The sequence below is a fragment of the Nipponia nippon genome, unplaced genomic scaffold (genome assembly GCF_047370975.1).
Source record: "Nipponia nippon isolate SJK-2023a ecotype South Korea unplaced genomic scaffold, ASM4737097v1 scaffold_18, whole genome shotgun sequence".
In the NCBI taxonomy this organism is placed as follows: Eukaryota; Metazoa; Chordata; class Aves; order Pelecaniformes; family Threskiornithidae; genus Nipponia; species Nipponia nippon.
The window spans coordinates 1,137,617-1,156,834 of record NW_028262334.1 but is presented as its reverse complement, the minus strand read 5'-3'; the positions used below and the strand labels follow the sequence as shown (position 1 = coordinate 1,156,834).

At 55.0% G+C, this 19,218-nt stretch overlaps 1 protein-coding gene across 7 annotated transcripts; it reads right to left on the bottom strand.

The window, feature by feature from the left end:
• Positions 1-3: 3 nt before the first annotated feature.
• TPST2 (tyrosylprotein sulfotransferase 2) lies at positions 4-19,027 on the bottom strand. Of its 7 annotated transcripts, none has more exons than XM_087754991.1 (7): positions 18,920-19,027; positions 9,666-9,734; positions 5,705-6,612; positions 3,759-3,957; positions 2,374-2,424; positions 1,255-1,303; positions 4-497 (listed from the first exon to the last, which is right to left on the bottom strand). In XM_087754991.1, exons 3-6 carry the CDS (start codon positions 6,538-6,540, stop codon positions 1,274-1,276), a joined length of 1,116 nt encoding a protein of 371 aa, XP_087611117.1. In that variant the 5' UTR covers positions 6,541-6,612; positions 9,666-9,734; positions 18,920-19,027; the 3' UTR covers positions 4-497; positions 1,255-1,273. The 7 variants fall into 7 exon arrangements, with proteins under 7 accessions (XP_087611117.1, XP_087611116.1, XP_087611114.1 ...); XM_087754990.1 differs by having other exon boundaries at positions 18,726-18,996; XM_087754988.1 differs by having other exon boundaries at positions 18,756-18,996.
• Positions 19,028-19,218: the final 191 nt, after the last annotated feature.

Below are 19,218 nucleotides of genomic sequence, written 5' to 3'. Positions count from 1 at the left end.
CGCTATTAAAACAACATTTTAATGGTGTGCGACCAAGGAAGGAGGCGGGAGGGGGGGGTTGGCTCATATATTAACTCTGCAATAGCCTCTGTAAGTCACAGTGAAGGGCGGGGCGGGGTCACTGGCACGACAACGGCTCTGCGAGGTCAGGACACCCACTTCTGACCCCGCAATTAGAGAACAGCGTTACGAGACATTTAAACGCGATTTAACGAGTCCTCCGGCCACGGCATACAAAATCCCTTCCCGATGCACGCTGACGCCCCCGACGAGTGTGAATTTCCACAGATGCTTTCACCACGGAGCGTTGGGAAAAGGCAGACGACGGGCATCCGACGGGTCAAGTGTTTGGCCTTTGCAAATAAATGCAAATACATTCCTCGTGTAGCAGTCATTTTGGCAATAGTATTAGCAAGCAATATGCTTGGATAACCGATTTCCACTGGTGCCATTGCAAACTCTTCTTTGTTGGACAACAAAAGGCCATTTGCAGCATTCTGGAAGAGAGAAACACACAGGCTCAGGAGCAGGATCCGGTCACACCAGCGCCGCAGGTGCCCCACTAATGATTTTAAAGCAGCCGTGATACAAAAAATGGTCAGAAAGAGACCAAGTCCCAGCTCCAGGGCTGGAGCCACACAACTTCTATTCTCAATGCTTCTGATTTTTTTTTTTTTAGCACAATATACTGATTTTACATAGAAACTAGTTTTTAAAGGGTCATTTTTAGTAATAAAAAATGACATTTCCTGTTTTAGCATAGAGGCTAGCTGAAAAGAGAGACAGAAAAACATCCAACATATCAACAGTTGTATCTGGAGCAGAAACCCAGGGCAGCAGCTTTGTTTTTCCAAACTGAGAGCAGATGTGACTGCTTTATCTTCCCTTCCACAGGCCCATGGCATGTCCTAGAAGACAGCTGGGGAGCAGCTCAGCTCATCTACACATTTCCACATCCCTTTTCAATGCTCCCCACAGGGACAGTCAATAATAACTCTCCCAAGTGGCTGGTTTCGATTTTGCTGGAGTAAGCCTGTTTCCAGAGCTCAGAAGAAGAATTTCTGACAAATCATCTCACATAACGGTATTGTTCTGAAAACCTAAAGCAACTGTGAAGGGGTTCATTCGCATAACGAGCATGCCTGGAGCAACCCGGCTAATCCACAGGCACGAGAAATTACACTAGCAAAATGCCAACCCCGGAGCAATGCAGGCAGATTTGCCTGAGTCCCAAAATGAAGTACAAGGCCTTACCTGGAAATCATTAATTTTCTTAGTGAGAAGATGACGTGTTCTGAGTCACCTAGAATAACCCAGAAACAGAAGGGTCAGCTTTAAGCCACCATTTGCAACTCAAAACATTCCTGCTGAGTTCCCAGAGGCAAGAAAAGGAAATGTTTAGGACACAGAAAACAGCACAAGGGCAGAGAAGCAGCAGCCAGGAGACGCTGCCACGAGACTGCAGCCTCTTGCTTCGCTACTGTTCACGCAACAGGAACCACCCCGGGCAGCCATCTGGGAATTGCCAGCGATACCTCTCGCAGTGAAAGCCACTACGCACTTGTTTCACCAGCAGCCCTGCTTCCTCAGTCCAGGACTGGGCTCTGCATCTTCTCCCCCGACACTGGCGATGCAGCTCAATCCCCCTGCTTTCTTTAGGAGGCCACATGTCGAGCAGGTGAAACCTGGCACCTCGAATCGAAACATCAACACCAATCTACTGCATCTCCATACTGTGCAGGTAGCGCTTTCTGGAGAGTTAAGAAGTCTTTTTTTTTTTTTTTTTTTAAGTCTATGTGCAATGGCTGTTGGACTGCTCTGCATTACAAAAGATGGTTATTAATTGTTTTCAAGCACTGCTCTTTAGGGAGGGAGTCCCATAGTGTATTTTTGACACCTGAACACAATCACCCAAGTACAAGAACTAGGAAGACCTCTCTGTAACATGCAGATCAGAGAAGCCACCCTTCCCTAAGGCAGGCAATGAAAACTTTAAAGAGTTTTGGAACAGAGAGCAATGTTGGAAGTGTCTTAAAGTCAGAGAATGAAGAGCATAAGTTTCTGATGAGTGAACACAGAACTCCACAGCACAAAACCATACACACGAGCAGACCAGGAAGGAGGTGACAGAGATGAATGAGCAGGGTCTGAGGAGCACAGAATACACAGGACACCAACAATGAACGTGTGGAGGGTGGAAGCAGTGCGCAGCAGGAAGGACAAGCACATCATCCCCATGGATCGAGGCAAGAGAGCAGGACATTTCCTGCAGTGGCTGCCCAGCCTGCAAATGCCCATAAGAGGGAGCAAGGGACCAGCACCCAGTATTAACCAAACAGGGCAAATCCCTCAGAAGGAATATCAGACTCTTACCTGCAGATGACCTTTCAAATTGGCTGGCGTTTTATAATCCCCCTTTAAAACCTATGGAAAAGAGAAAACTGGAGTGACCCTTCGGGGTAGTGGCTCTATGAACATCGGCAAGTCCACCTCATTAACTGTGTCCTATGTCCCAGTATACCTGAACCAGCAGAAATACCCTGATGGGCATTTGCTCTGCATCCAGGTGCTATATTGGGGCAATAGTGGGAGGTTTCCTCCTTCGTGACTGTGAGCAAAGACAGAGAACAGCATCCTGCTGGGGCAAGGAACCGATACAAGCAATTCTCTGGCTCCCCCCTTAGCATGGGAGGGGAAGAGTATTTCAGTCTTTACCATTGTGCCAGTTCTCCAAATTCCTCCCAAGAAGTACAGAAAGGTCCATGTCAGAGGCCCGGAGTCCCCAACCCTGCCCAGGGCAGATGTTCACCCAAATCACCTGTGTCCTAGAACAGCCCTCATCAAGCAGAGACAGCAAGGAGGAGCTACAAGAGACCAGAGCACTCGGAACACGGACCAGCTCCAGGGAAGCTCTTCTGACCTCCCAGGTCAATGCTGCTACTTGCCTGCCTGCCCACGATCTGCACAGAGTACCACGGGGACCAGTCCCACCCGCAGGCATTCCCCTGCTCCCACCAGTGTGACAAAGCACACCTCATCCAAGGGCACTGTCACAGGGAGCACCTGCAAAGCTGCGGGGGCTGCAGAGTCCTGCCTCAGGCTGGGGAGGAACCGGTCCACCCCAAAGCATGAGAAACTCCCTCTGTGTAGTAACTGCTGTCTGTGGCTCTGCAGCTTCTTCCTTCCAGTTCTGCTCCAGGAACATGAGTCAATATTCTAAAAAAACATCTTCTGGTTTTGCCCAAATGCATTACGAGCCTCCACTCGCACTCCCTGCAGGACTGCGGGAGTGGCTGGTGAGCTACACACGGACACAGCACAGTCTGCATCCTCCTGGGGCCAGACCGCTGCGTCTAGTGCCACAGCTGCGCACCTAGATAACATCAGCACACAGCAGTAACTCCCACACCCGGGTTTGAGAGCCGACAGCCGGGCTGGGTCAGGGAGGGACAAGTCAGTATCTGCCACAGCAGAAGAAACAAACGCCACCACAAAATCATAGGGAACATCATCAGTTTGAGCCACACCAGACTCAATCTACTGCACACATCTGTTTTGAAATCATCTCAGTCTAACTGCGTGTCTGTCGTTCCCAGTCTCCCAAGAGAAAGAGAGTGTTTGTTTCTCCACTGCTCTTTTCTGATTTGGTTCAGCAGCCTCTTCTGCTCCAGAGAGCTCTGTGGGTGCAGAGACCTGCAGCCCCATGCCAGCACTCCCTCCCCGCGGCAGCACCGCAGGCAGGTGCCAGTGACACTCACTCTGTGCGTGTTGTTGACAACTAAGGGGTCGGGGTGGCCGTAGTTGGGTGGGTTGGCATAGGGGTCGTAGCCGAGCCTGGCGAGCATCGGTGCGATGTGGGCCATGTCCTGCAGCACATCCCCCGGGATGTGCCCGATCCACTTAGATAATGCCTCCATGTTCACCGGCTTGATAACCTGGTCTGTTGATCTTTCTATCCTGGGGAAAAATAAGAAGAATATAGAATAAGAAGAAATAAGAAGAAAACAAGACACTAAAGTTGGATTTCACATACGTACTGGGCTCAGACAAGAGCCTTCAGCTAGGTTCACTGCCAATTCAACATTTTGCTTCCAATGCCCAAGACACACGTGCACAGAATCATAGAATCATTTAGGTTGGATAAGATCCTTAAGATCATTGAGTCCAACTGTTTACCCAACACTGCCAAGTGTCCCTAAGCACCACATCTACCCGTCTTTTAAATACACAAACGCTCATCGCCTGCCGGGTCCACCTGGGGCAGAGCCAGCACGAGGCACAGCGGGGCAGCCCCAGGGCAGCCGCTTCCCGCTCACAGCCCTGCTCTGGGGGAGCCGATCCTGGCAGAGGTTTCCACAGCCCCAGAGGTTGGGTCCCCCCGTATCCTGCACCAGGGTCAGGGTGTTACCAGGACATTCTGCTTATTACAGGAAAATAATGAAAGGTGTGTGGTCTGTAGCACAGATACACCACATGACCCCACTGAAAATCCAAAAACTTACCTGTTTAGGCAACCTCAGCAAAATTTACTCTGAGCAAATAGTGCTGAAAGCCCTGGAGAAATCATTGCTTCAGCCATCAAAGGTGCCTGCATCTCTCTATCCTACACCACAGCTGCCTTCCTGGTCCACCTGGGATAGGGGTGCTGGGATGTGCTCCCCGCCAGCCGTGCTCCCTGCCCTCCAAACTTGAAGGAGCGAGCCCCTCGCAGGTACAGCCCCTCCCTCTGCACCCTGTGCTCAGCAGGACGCTGGCCTGGGGCGAGCAGCCACCTGCTCGACTCCAGCCAAAGGAAACCACACCCCGTGTGGCGTAGGCGACGCGGCGTCCTAAGAGGGATGAATGTGCACAGAGGCTGTGGATCCTGAGCCTCGTGAGAGCGTCCCAGTTACCCACTGCTAAGGCACAGGCAACGCCATGCAGCCTCGTACAGAAGAGCATCTCATGGCGGAGGGAAGCGGAGCCCGGCCGCACACCCGTGTCCGTCCCCAAGAAATGGAGCAGCTGCATGTCCATAGCTGCCTTCACCTCTCAGGCATGAGCAATTTACACAAAGACTGCTTGTATGGTTCCCTTAATTCCCCGATTAAATTTTGCTAAGTTGGACTTAAGCCTCCATTTAGGAAATAAAGAGCATTAAAAGAGGAGAAGAAGGTGGCAGAAGGCAAGCACCCCGCTGGCACCCAGAGACGGACAGCCAGCAAAGAGGGAGTGCTGGGGTGTGTCTCCACAGAGCAGGTATTTCTGTTATTCTGCAACAGCAGCACCAAACCTGGCAAGAATTGCTGCTCACTGCTGAAAGCCATTCATTAGCAGCAAAACTAATCATGGTAAGGAGGCATTTGAGGATGGGTAGAGAAAAGAGACATTAAAGAGCTGACATTTCAGAGCAAGCAGTTCTTTTCAAATTAGAGACCACAATCATTTCTGCACTGTCAAGACAGATGAATAAAGCAGTCACCTGCTCCTAAAATCCTCGCCTGACAAGCTGCTGTTGCATACAGCAGATTGCTAGTATTCAAGACATCTACTCAGAAACACAAAACCTATTGCAGCAAAACTGGACGGACGTGCTGCCACTTCTGCCCTTGAAAAAGCACACATAAACACAAGCAATGCATCTTTGCCCCCAGTTTTAGCCTTGATCTGCTTCATGTAATGAAAATGCTCCTCGAAAAGCCAAGGCAGGAGCTGAGACACTCACTTGGAAAGCGACACCCCACCGGGCTTCCCTATCAGCTCCTCGTGGTGCAGCACCGTGTCGCTCCAGGAGATGTCCAGGAACTTCATGATGGCGTGCATGGACTGCTCGGGGTGCAGCACCAGCTGCTCGTAGTAGACGGGCAGGCACCGGGACCGCCCGATCTCCAAACACTGGGAGTACATCACCTCGATAGCTTTGTTCCACTTGGTCAGGCAGTCTCGGTAGCTGTTCAGGTCAAAGCCCGCGATCGTCACTTTCCGTGTGATCATGGAGTGGACTGAAGCCCGGCCGTCTCGAACCATCAGGAGGAATTTGGAATTGGGGAACAGCCTGGACAGGTAGACAGAGGACTTCAGCGTGAAGGGGTCCTTGTTACACAAATATCTGGCTGGCTCACCATGCTTGGCGATCACTTCCAGTATAAAGGCCTGCATAGCAGCGTCCAAAACTTGGTCCGTCACCCCCGCTTCATCCAGGCGCATCTTCTCTCGCCCCGATTTGGACCAGGCCTGCCGCATCGCCAGCACGCGGGGGATGATGCGGGTCTCCTCTCCGCAGCGCACCTCAGGGTGGGCATCGAGCATGGCCCTCATCAGCGTCGTGCCGCTCCGTGGGACCCCGCCAATGAATATCAGGGGCATCTCCTTGCTGTAACGGTACTCGACGTGGTTGGAGTCCATCATGACCAGCTCCTCATTCTCGGGTCTCATCAGCCTGTGCCTCCTCTCGCTCAGGACCTGCTGGCACTCCAGGACCTGCTGGCCGACGTGCAGAGTCACCATCAGGGCGACCACCGAGCCCACCACCAGCAACACCCTCCTCATGGTGACCCGCATCCTGTTCTCCTCCGCACAGGCTGGTGACCACGCTTCAGCTTTCAGCTAGCAAGTGTTCAACCCAACGGGCATCTGCAAGAGAAACACAGCACGGTCAGAGGAGCAGGAGCCGCAATCCAGCCCGGCAGCACCTCGGCGTCCAGCCTGGCTCCTTCAGGACGCTGACACCATCCCAGGCTTTCATCATCTCTTTCACTTATCAGCAACTTCCAGGCTAGGTGCTTTCTACCCAGGAGGTAATTAAAGTCTGCCTCAGAGCACACCCAAAGAGATTATGTCTGGACTGTTTGTGTACCCAGAATCACAGGTTTACAGCTGAAGCAAAGCTCCAGGAACATTTCCGAGAGAGAAGCCACGTGTACCCAGTCAGTCCTTAAAGAAATCTTTACAGAGAGTCTGTTCCATCCCAGATGAAGCCCAAACCCTCCCGGCCGTTTTCCTTCCTTCCAAAACTGAGCTCAGCACACCACCGTCTTCTCACTTCCCTCAGCCACCTGTCTCCTTCCTACATTTTTTTTAGCCTCAATGTGCTGTCACAGAGGGAGGGGGAAAGCTGAAATAAGAGAAAAACAAAAGCATCTCATGCAAATTGTAAGGGTCTGATTCAGGAGAAGCAGTTACCCATTAGAATGAAACGCTATGAGAAATTAAACCATCTGAAGGCTAACAGCAACACACAGCGTCAGTGTTAAATGCCCTTCCTCCGGAGACTGACCTTATATAAAAATCCTTGAAGACTTCATCTGGCATTAAGGCTTTTTGGGTTTTCTGCCTCTCAGTAGGATATCTAGCAGGAAGCCTGCAGTTTCTGCAAGTTCCCTGCTCTGCTGCCTACCCGGGAGGGACTCCTGCAAATGCTGGCACCGCTTCCCACACCCTCCCCTCTTCTGCTCCATTTGTGAGCACAGGTTTTGCAATCCTCCCCTGGGCTCACCCAGGGATTTCAAGTGCTTTGTGATTATGTGGCTGGGGCAGGAACTGAATGGAGTGGAAGGAACGGGACGTCCACGTGTTTTGTTTTGCTGACAATCCAAAGAACTGCTTCAGAAAAACGTTTTCTCCTCTCGACTCTCTCCATGAAAGAGCACATTTAGCAGCGGCCCATGCAAAGCCCCTTTGCGGCGGGGAGCAGGCAGGAGAGCCACCCCAGAGGCAGGCAGCCTCCCTGCCCCTGCCCTGCCCGCCAGCACCGGCGGCCCCAGAACTGCTCGAGGACTCGCTCCGTTCCCCTCCAACCCCTGACATCCCGCTCCACCTACCCAGACTGGTGAAGAAGTCGGCTGCTCACCATCCACCTGCTCTGCTTTTATCCACTTCTGCTCAAACCATCAGATTACCACGACACGAAGAGGCAGTGCCTCTCTGCCCACCCAGGCATGCGTTTTCCCATCCCAGAAGCAAAGTAACATCACCACCAAAATAATTTTTGTGGCTCTTTAGCACCACGGTTAACATCCTGGCCAACTGCTTGGTTAACATACCAAGGTTAAACAGTTTCAAATGCATGCCCATATACTATATAGAAGTCAGAAAGTCAAATGCTGGTCCATTTGTTTAGATGTAAATCAGAGGGAACAACAAACAGCTCTGGCATTTATGCAGCACCAAGCCAGAGTCAGACCCATTAAAAAGACAAGCGCTTATCTGCTCCATCCTGCTATCTTGCATCAGTCATGCAAATATATTCAAATGTTCACCCTAAAAATAATTGCAAATGCTGCAAGACCCATTTCAATGAATTATAGCCGGAGCAGTCAGGATTTAAGGCCAACTGGAATAATTACGGCTATGCAGAACAAGACAGGCTAATTAGCAGGAAAGACCTGCAGTTTAAAAAGGAGGCTGGGAGCACAGAAGTGCTCTGTTCTTTGCAAAAACAGCTTACAGTGAGCGTTTCCCACCGAGATGCTCCCAGCAGCTCCGGTCCGAGTGCCGCCAGAGAGGAACAAAGGGACTCACTCATTTTGCTGTGCGAAGCGGGAGGCTGGCTGGGAGCCTGCAGTACCAGCCCTGCTCCGGCAGCACACTGAGGGACAAAGTGTTGTGTCCCTGGGGATCATCCTGCCACCCCGGCCAGGGCAACCACACAGCCCCACCGCTGCCCATCCAACGCCACCAGCACGGGGAAGCTCTCGATCTGCTGTGGGGCGACAGGAGAGGCAGAGAGGCAGGTGCCGACAGCTGCTGTCAGGGAGCATGGCCTCTCCCTTCCTGCTGTGCTCTGGACTCTCCCCGCTGCTGCTGCAGCACACCACTGCTCCCGCCAGGACAGCCCCGCTCTGCTTCCTGCACAGCAGCCGCAGGGATGAAGCAGAACGAACTTCTCCGGCAGGATTTACCCCAGTGTGCCCGGGCGGGCTGAACAAGCATCCATGAGCGTGCTCAGCAGTGGTCTGCTGTGCAACCACAAACAATCCCAGCTTATTTTCAATTCTTTTGTGCAATCCTCCACTAAGAATTCCCCCAAATTTATGGGGCTTATTAGTCTATGAGAGAACAGGGATGGATAATTTCTTCCACAGCAGATATCTGGTAGAAGATATCATGGCATAATTAGGCAGCACAGCTGTCTGATCAGAGAAGACCTCCTAGTCCTTTCAGATGCCCAAGCTGGCTCTGAGAACTTTCCAATCCAGCAGGAATTAGGGAACTCTCAGGGGCTTCTCTGGCACATCACGGCAGGGACTGAAAATCACTGCAGCTGGTGACGGGGAGCAGAAATCAAAGTGCCAGCAGCCAACCCTGGGCTGAAGCCCCCGAGGGCAGCTCGGGCACAGCGGGACAGGGACGGGCTGTGACTCACAGCCAGGGACTTCGTCCCCGACTGCAAACAGGGCAAGGCTGGTACCAAGAGCAGAGAGTGGGGGAGGATGGGAGCTGGTGGGGAAGTGACAGCAGAGCAGGACACAAGAGGTTCTACAGGCAGAAAGTCTTCCTTATTTTGCATGCTGATCGGACATGAGTATAAACAAGGCTTAAACGGTTTCTTGCCAGCATGTGAAGGCAATACAATATTAACAGGGCATCAGTGGTGGTGTGCACAGACTTTATGAAATATTCACCAGCCCACACCCAGTGTCACAAGGGCATCAACTGCTCTGGCACTGCCCTCCATAGGTACTTACCTTCCCCTGGTAAGTTCATTTTGCTGCTAGCCAAGCTTCATGCTGAAACACAGGTGGCCATGAAAATACCTAATGGGAAAGAAAAGCCACAACATCAATTTGTTTATTTATCACAGACATCTGCACACATGGTGACGAGCAACGCTATCCTCCTTGAAAACTTCCCCTGCCACACGCACCCCTCCTGCCCACAGCTTCCCTCCGAGCCCAGGGAAAGGTGGTCCTGGCTCACGGTCGGCACTCGCAGCCACATGCAGCACGCTTGCAACTCAGCCATCCACCCCAAGGCACCAGCATTGCTCCACCATGGCGGCGTTCACAGGGCTGAGCCAGAAGGAAAAACCAAGGGAAGCAGGAAGGTGGCTGCTCTTTTAGGAAATGAAGCCTCCTGGAAGGGAGAAGCCTCAGGGAGACAGGAGCAGCTGGGATGTTTAAAGCCCAGGGGACAACAGTCCGAACATGGCACGCTTCCATTGCACACAAGCAACCAGCGCAACAGCCCGTCGCAGAGGAAGCAGCTTCGGAATCACCTGCTGCAGGCTTTGGTAGAAATGCTGAAATCAGGCACAAGTCACGACTATAGTCAGAGTCCCCAGACCAGCAACAGCAAAAGGAGACAGGGTCCAGCGGACTCCTCGGGTCTGGCAGGTCATGCTTGTGCCTCCAGGCAGGGTCACGGGGACGCCAGCCTCTGCACTCGGAGCTGCCCACACTGCCAGGACCTCCCTGGCTCCAGTCCAAGGAACAAATCTCTCTCCAGCCTCACCACCCACCGAGGCAGCAGTGCCAGCCCCTCACGGCACGCAAACCCCACCAGGTAGGGAACCAAAACCCACACGTTGGCCCAAACGCCAGGTTTCCCACAAGGACACAACACCTGCACCCCCAAGGACCGCACCCATCCTGGGGAGCCCAGGAGCTGCCCGTGCCGCCTCGGCTGAAGCTGTCCTGTAAGCACAGAGCATCCCACTGACAGTGCACCTGTGCAGGGGTCTTGCCTGCATCCTGCCGGCGGTATGGCAGCTGTGTCCCTGCAGGACACCCTCCTCCAGGCACGGGAGGGCAGCAGCAGGGGTGACCGATCCCATCAGGGCTGCAGCCATCCAAGCAAAGCCACCGTCCAGGGGGCTATGCTGCAGCAGAGCACCCCGAGGAGCCAGGACCTGCTGGGCAGGCAGGATGGCACTCCGCTCCAAGGCTCACAGCGTGTGCACGGGACCATGGGCTCATCATGGGGCCGCTGCAGCTGGGCCCTTCCCACAGTCAGCTCCCCCTTCATGCACAACGGCATCCCGGCCTTGGAGGATGTTTTTGAGAACATTTCAAGTACAGACACTAACTGTTATTCCAGCCACCCAAGAGTCTCCTCCTCTCCTGCCCAGCTGCCATTGAACTTCACGCAGCCCCTTCCATTTAGCACTAATTAGAAACTTTGCAAGAGCTTATCCGCAGTGCACGCATCACCCTCCTTCCCTGCAAGGCGTTCTGCTTGACCCTGGCCTCGCCTCCACTGACCACAGGATTTCAGGTCCAGACAAGACTGCAGGTCTGCGGAGCAGCAGCTGCATCCCCGGATGCGCTTCTGCAGTGCCACGAATGATCTGGTGCACAGAGCAGTGGCAGTTTAACAGCCCAGCCCCCAGACACCCTGCTCCGGAAACGGCTCCAGCTCTTGCCTGTGCACACACAGACAGACACACAGACACGCACACGCTTGCAGACTTCCTTCCTGACGCCTCCCACCACAGCGCGGGGCCATGCAGCATGCCACCGCGCAGCTGCTGCACTGGCTGGGCGGGCACCGTAGCCAAGCGAGCACCAACAGCAAGCACCAACCGACTGCAGCCTCCACATCCTCCTTCACTTGCTTTTGGGCAAACCACCACCACTGCCAGAGAGCAGCCCCATGTGCCGGCACAGCTCGGTATCAGTGCAGCCGGGGCCTCTGGAGCGAGGGAGACGTGCACCAGCTGTAATGATGAAGCAATGTCTCAAGTCTGTTTTTTAAAGCAGAAAAGTGTTACAACCAAACAACAAAACTAGTTTCTACGAGAACCTCAATATCACTAAAAAAAGCATTTTTCTTTAAACCATTCCCAGAAATGATTGTTACTAACTACAACTTCCCCAAAAGACTTAGGTGCAGCCTGGAAAATTTTAGCTCAAATCATTGGTGCTTAAATAAAAGGATGAGGAACTGCAGATTACTTTGTGGCAGAACAGCAGCAGAAGCTTTGGTCAGCAAGAAATACCCTATCTAGCTTGCATCTTTACAAATCAGCAAAATTTAATCACTTAATTGATAGTCTCCAGTTAATTCACATGCATCATGCAACAGAAAAATAAACACAGCAGACAAACAACGCGCCCAGAAGCGCTGTCACCGTGAAGGCAGGCGTGCTTCTCCTGGTCTCTCCTGGTGGAAGCTCATAATGGGCATTTCGAAACACCCGATGACTCCAAGGCATCTCCCTTAGCAGGACAGAGATGCTCACATCCTGAGGAGGCAGCAGCAAACAGGAGAGAGGTCAAACAAGCCCCGGGAGAGGAAAGCCAGGAAGAGCCGGCAGGGGATGAGGGCAAGGAGCAGGAAGGGACGGGCTGCTGGCACGCAGACACACGGGGTGTTTCTCCACCTCAGTTTCAAAGCAGCCCGAGCGAAAGCTGATCAACAAATTTTAAAACATTCACCAAGAGGTCAATGAGCAGCCCTGGAAAGCAGCAAGCACCGATCTCTGCTTGCTGCTGTGTGTCCATGGAGGCAGAAAGGGGCCAGCGGGGGCTGAGGTTCACTGAAGTGCAGCGTCAGCCTTGTTGCACAACCCCTGGCTCGTGCTCATCCGCCCCCAGCACAGCAAGGATCGATCCCCACGGGACAACCAGCCTGTGGGAGCAGGGTCCAACCTCCACTGCAGTTTGCTGCCCACCCCAATCGATACTGCAGCCGCTCGCAGCAGAACAGGAGCTCTGTACAAACCTCTGCTGGAGGTGAGCAATGGCCTGAGGCTCCAGGCAGTGAGAGAAGAGGCCACTTTTATGTGCATGAAATTGAGCTGTAGCTGGCACCCACATCACTCAAAAAAAAAAAAAAAAAAGTTGCTTTCAGGCCAAGTGGTGAGAACAGCAACATCGACAGCAGAACAGTTTTTGCTTATTAAAGCTAAAGATGCACTGCAGGCCACAAACCCAGACGTATCAACAGGACTCAGAAGCCAATCCTGATAAAAAACCATGGATTTTAGAGCACTTCAGGGTCATACATCCCTTTGAAAATCCCCAAATAGAACAAACAGCACTGTGGTTTGCGTTTGCACTGCTGACATCATCCCAAGTAAAACTGGAAGAAATAGTCAAAAGACTGCAGGAACAGGTGTTTAAGCATACATCTTAACATCCAAACCACAAGGAGGGTGCTTAAGCTTGCATCTTAGCACCCAGCCGGCTCAGCTCACCTCCACAACAGCTGCAGGAGATGCCAACGCTGCTGCGCTTACGGGTCCTGCCCTGTTTCCTTTCAGCTGAGCGCACTCAACACGATGCACCAGCCAGCGTCCCTGCAACGACACGCGCTCCCAAACATACCCTCTTCACCTTCCGCTGCAAAAGGCGCTCGCCATGGCTCTGGCAGCTCTGCTCAGATGCTGAGGCCACCCCAGCAGCTGGGTGCAAGGGTCCGGCGGCACAGCCTACTACCACGGCGCAGCTCCCGCTCCCCGGCACCACAACTACTGCATTCCTGTGGCCCAGAGGTCGCTGGTTTGGACCTGCAGAGGCAAGGGGGTTTCTCTCCCAAAGCACAAAGCCCTCCTCCGGGGGGAAATTCTCACTGCTGAGTACCTAGAAAAACTAGCAGAATCTGATGCCCCAAGAATTAAGGCAGTGTGCACCGGCTTCAAATACCAGCTTTCTCACTCAGAAAATCCTGTGAGTTGGAAGCCCCGAGCCACGCAGTGCATTCCCAGTCGAACACCCCAGCACACCATCCCAGGAGAGCCTGGCCGAGACGCATGAACAGCGCGCCAGCCTGCTTTAACAGGCTCTAAATCACATCAACAAAGAATCGACAGACATTTCACAGCACAAATGTACTGTTTGTTTATTGCCTCGAGGCTGTTATGATTAGAAAAACATTTTATTATCCTGCTCAATGCTACAATGTTCCCAAAATAATAAAAATCCCACCAATTTACAGCATCTTCACTCCGCATGCCTCTCATTCCAAGCACAGCAATGGCATTTTATCGTCCGGCGATGGAAACCACAGTATCCACTTCTGCCAACCTCTCCGTAAGGCAACAGCCTTTCTCTCAAACTGGCTTATTAATTATGAAATGCCCAAAGTGAAAGCTGCTGGCAGAAGGCGGCGATGGAGGCACCCGCCCCAGTGACCTGGCACAAGCCACAGTTCCCGCCGCGCCCCAGCAAAGCTGCAGCAAAGCCAGGAGGGAAGGGACTCACCATGTCCCCCTCTTGGCTCAAGGAGCAGGATGGGGAGGCACAGCTGCCGTGGAAGGACTGAGCCAAACCAGGGGATCCAGGCAGGGAAGGGAGACCCACTCGCTGCCCTGTGCCGCGGGCTGTGAGCGATGGGCACTGGAGCAGGAGGGGTGTCTGTGACGCCCCAGTGATGGATGGAGCCATCCGGCAGATTGGCTCAGCCTCCGCTTTGGAAGCACTTGTGCCGAAACAGGAGAGGAGCTCTGCACTTCAGAGGGATGCTTCTGACTTTTAATCAACCTGCAGCTCCAATTCACAGAGCTTTACCTTTTCTTAATTACTCTGCAGTTGCTGCCTCAGGGGGACAAAGGCAAAGCCAGCGCCGGTGCCACTGCAGGACCTGCACAAATGGTGACAAACACACTCCCACGCTTGCTCCCCCTGCGCCCTGACCAGTGGCCCCGTTGTCCCGCTCCCCATCCAGAGCTGGACAAGGGGGCTCTCGGGAAGCACAGAGCTGTTCCCCCACTCCTCCCCGTGCCTTCAACTGGGGTCCCTCCAACTCCCACCTCTGGCCCAGGGAACCCCCCTGGAGAGCTGCAGGGTGAGGGGAACAAGAGTTTGCAGCCTCCGCATTATCTCACTACACTCGGTACAAACATGACTCTTCCCTCCCAAAACTGAACAAAGATTCCCCACGTGGATGTGGGTGGTCAGAGCCCGCCATACAACAGGGAGAAAAAGAAGTCAAAGGAACTGCTAGAAAAAATTACTAAGTATCTTCAAAAAAATATTTTCCAAATCCACATGCCAAACCCTAAGTCTCAACAAGCTCCATTCTTGCATGCACAAAGATCAGGATTTGCAAATAAAAGGTTGTTTCTGCAACAGAAACCCCAAAACCTCAAATTTGCTTAAGAAACAAAATCAAAATATTTTACTTCCCCGTGCAGCAACACCAGGCATCCCCCGAGCTGAAGGCACTGACTGAGGAGAGGGTAACGTGGACAGGGGGGGTCACGCTGCACACCCCTCAGGCAGCGAGGTGAAGAAGGAACGCCACAGCCAGCCGCACTTCGGCAGCAGTGCCCCATCTCCCCGCACAGACCAGCCCCAGGATCTCCACCGTGGCCCAGCTGGGCTCAGCACGCCGCCTGCCACAAGGGCGAGCATTTGGCATTTCCACAAAGCCAGTAATTTTGGGAAGGGCACAGAGTGCTGCCCAGCACTGACTTCAGCAGTGTGTGAATACGTGGCCTCCCACTTGATACGGCGCAAAGCCCGAGTGCCTCCACAGCCCCCAGCGAGGACATGCAACAACCTCCCAGCAAGCCCCAGCACAGGAGAAGCTCTTCTTGTGAAACCGTGGATGGAAGAAAAGGAAACGGGTCCTTCTGAGACGGGCTGCTCTGTGCGCGGCGTGGCTGACCCAAAAGACAAATTACCCTGAACAGCACATCCGAGTGCTTCACGGCTCGCTTCCTGTCTTCAGAAGCCCAGCTGTGAGCCCTGGGTCCTCTGCTGCCATTTACATCTGCAAATGCTGGGCCACCAAGGGCTGCCTCTGCATGCTGTCCTTCCTCTGCATGCTGTCCTTCCTCTGCATGCCAGCCGGCCACGCTGGCCTGCAGCCAGCTGTGGGCACAGCTGCCCGGGGCAGCAAAGAGGGCCGGGTGCTCTCCCACACCCCTTACAGTGTGTCCGGGCACAGCCACTGCCAGAAACGGTCGCTCACGCTGCAGGATCCACCCCCAGCACCGAGCAGGAGCACTGGAAAAACCCCAGCTGCTTCTCCCTGCCCCACTATAGCAGTCTGTGATTGCAGCAGGTCCAGAGCCAACGTGCTAGCAGTCATTTCTCCATGGAGAAGCACCTCAATGCCGCAGCCACTTGTGGATTTCCCAGTCTCAGTTTGGGCTCACTCGCCTGGGAACGTGCGATGGGAACCAGCCGCTTGCTTAACTTCCGAGCGTTGCGGATTGAGCAACCCTCTGCTGCTATCAGTGGTTCTTGTTTGCAGACCCTGTGAGGGGGAGAGGGGCTCGGGGCGGCTCCTCGGCGGGACCTCCCGCATGCTGCACGGCTCCTACGGGCAGGGCCAGCCCCAGGCAGTGTTGCCCAGCCTGCGCTCCTGCCTGCCCCTGCACTGCAAGGCCAGTACAAAAAGATGGACTGGGGATGAAAAGGGGGGGGAAAAGCATCGTTTACCTTTAGATAGGTTTTCTTTGAGGAGAATCCCTGTGATACTGGAGGCAGACAGGGGATTAGGAGAACTGCACAGACTAAAGGCTTGCAGAACGGTATGCAACAAAACAGGCAGACGACAACATGGCAAGCTTCTCCTGCCGGCCCGCACACTCACTGCCTGCGCTCAGAGGGCTGCGAAATCCAAAGTGAAACACGCTCTGCTGAGGCATGAGGCTAAGGCTTCCTAAATGCATCACAAATTTGTCAGAAGACGCATCTGTACGGTGCCAAATAAAACCACCTGCTGGGTGTTTGTTTTCAGTCTCCAAAAATGTTCTCGACAGTCACTTCATTTTATAGTGCTCCTGCCATCCCGCACATCCCCTGAAGGCTCAGCGTATCTGTAATGCAAACTGCCTTTGGAAGCATCTTCCTAAAATAGCGACAGAAATTACTAATACAGTTTCTAAAACCTACAGGCAGAGAATGGCAGCAGCACGAGCCTGCCCGTCCTTCTGGCGAGCCCACCAGCAAACCGTGTCCTGGAGAGACCCACGGCAGCTCCCGCCTCCACGTCCCCAGCCTGGGACATCTCGCCAGTGCCGGTGTGGAGGCCATAATTCTGCCTGTACCCCGCTGCAGCAATGCCCCCCGACACTGGCTGCAGCACTGGCTCCGGGTGATGCCGGGAAGGACCCGCGCGGCACTCAGCCGCCGCCACGGGACACGGTGCTGCTCATCCCAGGCGAGGGGCTTTCAGCTCAGCGGTGGCTGCCCCACCTCAGCTGACCTGCCACCAAACATCGAGGCATGGAAACTGGCTCTCACGGCCAGGTCCTAGCAGCGATGCTCTGGTCTTCAGCAGCCAGCCGCTGCTCCCTGGGAGAGCAGCACTGCCCCCCGAGCGTGCACGCAGGCACAAAAGCAACTTGCAGGAATGGAGAAAGCTCATCGCTCTGGACCAAAACACCAGGCTGCTGGGAGGGTGTTCATCGGTGCACCAGCAAGATCCACCAGCTCGTTCCACAAACTCCATCCCTGTGGGTTCACAAGCAGACCGTGGGGTGGTTACAAAGGTCAGCGCTGGAAATCACCCCCCAATTTCAGCGTCCACCTCCCCTGCATGAGCACCCTGCAGACCCTTGGCTCTCTCTGCCAGCAGCACAGCACGTCTGTTCCTGCGGGGTGCCACACACAGGCAGGCACCGAGCACAAGCTGCAGTCAGGCACGCTGTTACAAAACCCCGCTTGGAGGAAACATTTGAACCTGCGTTGGCACTTGACAAGCTCCCCACGAGCATGCTGCAGTATTCCCAGAAAAGCAACGTCAAATTTGGAAACCTGTTAGCACAAATCATTTTAATCTCTCCACTCACCCTTGCTTCAGTACCCGAGCATGAGAGAGCAGCGCAGCTGTGCAGAGGGGAGACTCACCGCCCGTACATTAAGTACAAGCAGCTGGCGGGGCCGGGCTCTGACTCGCAGAGGAAGACGTGTGAAGGGGTTTCAAGCTGTGAGATGTTTTTTGGACAGAGACCGAGCACGCAAACAAACACAGCGAGGGACAGAACAAAGGCCCGCGCAATGCAAACCATACCCTTCCCATGGAAGATCGTGGCCCAGCTCATGCTGCTGGCGGTGGGAAGGCGCTGCCAGCAGTGCCAGGATCCCAAGAAACTTGAGCTTGCTATGGAAATAGCGTGGATCTCGCATCCCTACCACGCACCACCGCAGCGGCCCGGTGACAGACAGGCAGAGCAGGGAGAGCATCGATGCTTTGGGTGGGCTGCGAGGCACCAACGCAGCCGTTGAGGAGCCTGTCTGCAACACCCTGCCAAGGGACCCGCGCCCCACGGCCGCCCAGCAGAAGCTGCAGCTGCCCAGACCTCAGCGGCTGCCAAAACCTTTTGTCCCAAAAGTTGAGGCTAACGCCGAGCCAGACCCACGGGCGCCGCCTCTCACCCTGCGCTTGCTTGCCCAGGGCCACAGGCAGCCACGCTCGCCCCAGCGGAGGAGGGCAGCCCCGACCCCCGGACTCAGCCCCGGGTGACCGGACAGACGGACAGCCCTGGCCCGTGGGTGCCCAAGGCCACTCTCCGCGCTCCTGCCCTGTACGGCGATGCACGGGTGACAAAGGGCACAGGCTGGTGCGGGACTCCCAAAGGGGTGCCAGGGAGACTGGGGGCGAGGGGAGCATGTCGGAAGGCAGGGAAGAGGGAAAAACAGGTCCACGGAGAGCCCTGCGCCGAGCACCCTGCACCACACGCCGTGCACCCTGCGCTGTGCACCAAGCTCTAGCCTCTGCACACCGTGCACTGCACCGCACGCAGCCTGCGTCGCTCCGTGCACCGAACTCCCCGCAACCCCCACGCGCCGAGCCCCGACCACCGTCCCCTCTGCACCCTGCACCGCTCGCCGCGCCCCCCCGCCGCGCACCTTGCACCGAGCACCTTGCACGCCACCCACCGAGCACCGAGCGCTGCCCGCGCTGCTCCCGAGCACCGCCCGCCGCGCAGACCCGCCGCTGTCACCTGCCGGCCGGCGCCGCGGCGGGGGGACACCGTGCCGTGCCGAGCCGAGCCGCGCCGTGCCGAGCCGAGCCGTGCCGAGCCGATCCCCCCCACACTCACCGGGACCGGGGCCACCGCCGCCGCCGCCGGCCCGGAGCGGCGCGAGACGCGGCGACGTCACGCGCACGAGGGGCCGGGATCCCCGCGCCGCGCACCGCCCCACCGCGCATGCGCCCCGCCGGCGGCGGGAGGGGGGGTCACGCGACACGCGTGTGCCTGCACTGGGGGGGGTGGGGCGCGCGGGGCGCGCGTGTGCCCGCGGGGCCCAGGGCGGGCTGCCCGCGGCAGCAGCCGTCGCCCCGGGGTGCTGTTTGCGCTGCGATCGCCGCGAGCGCGAATTAGCAAAGCGGGAGCGCAGG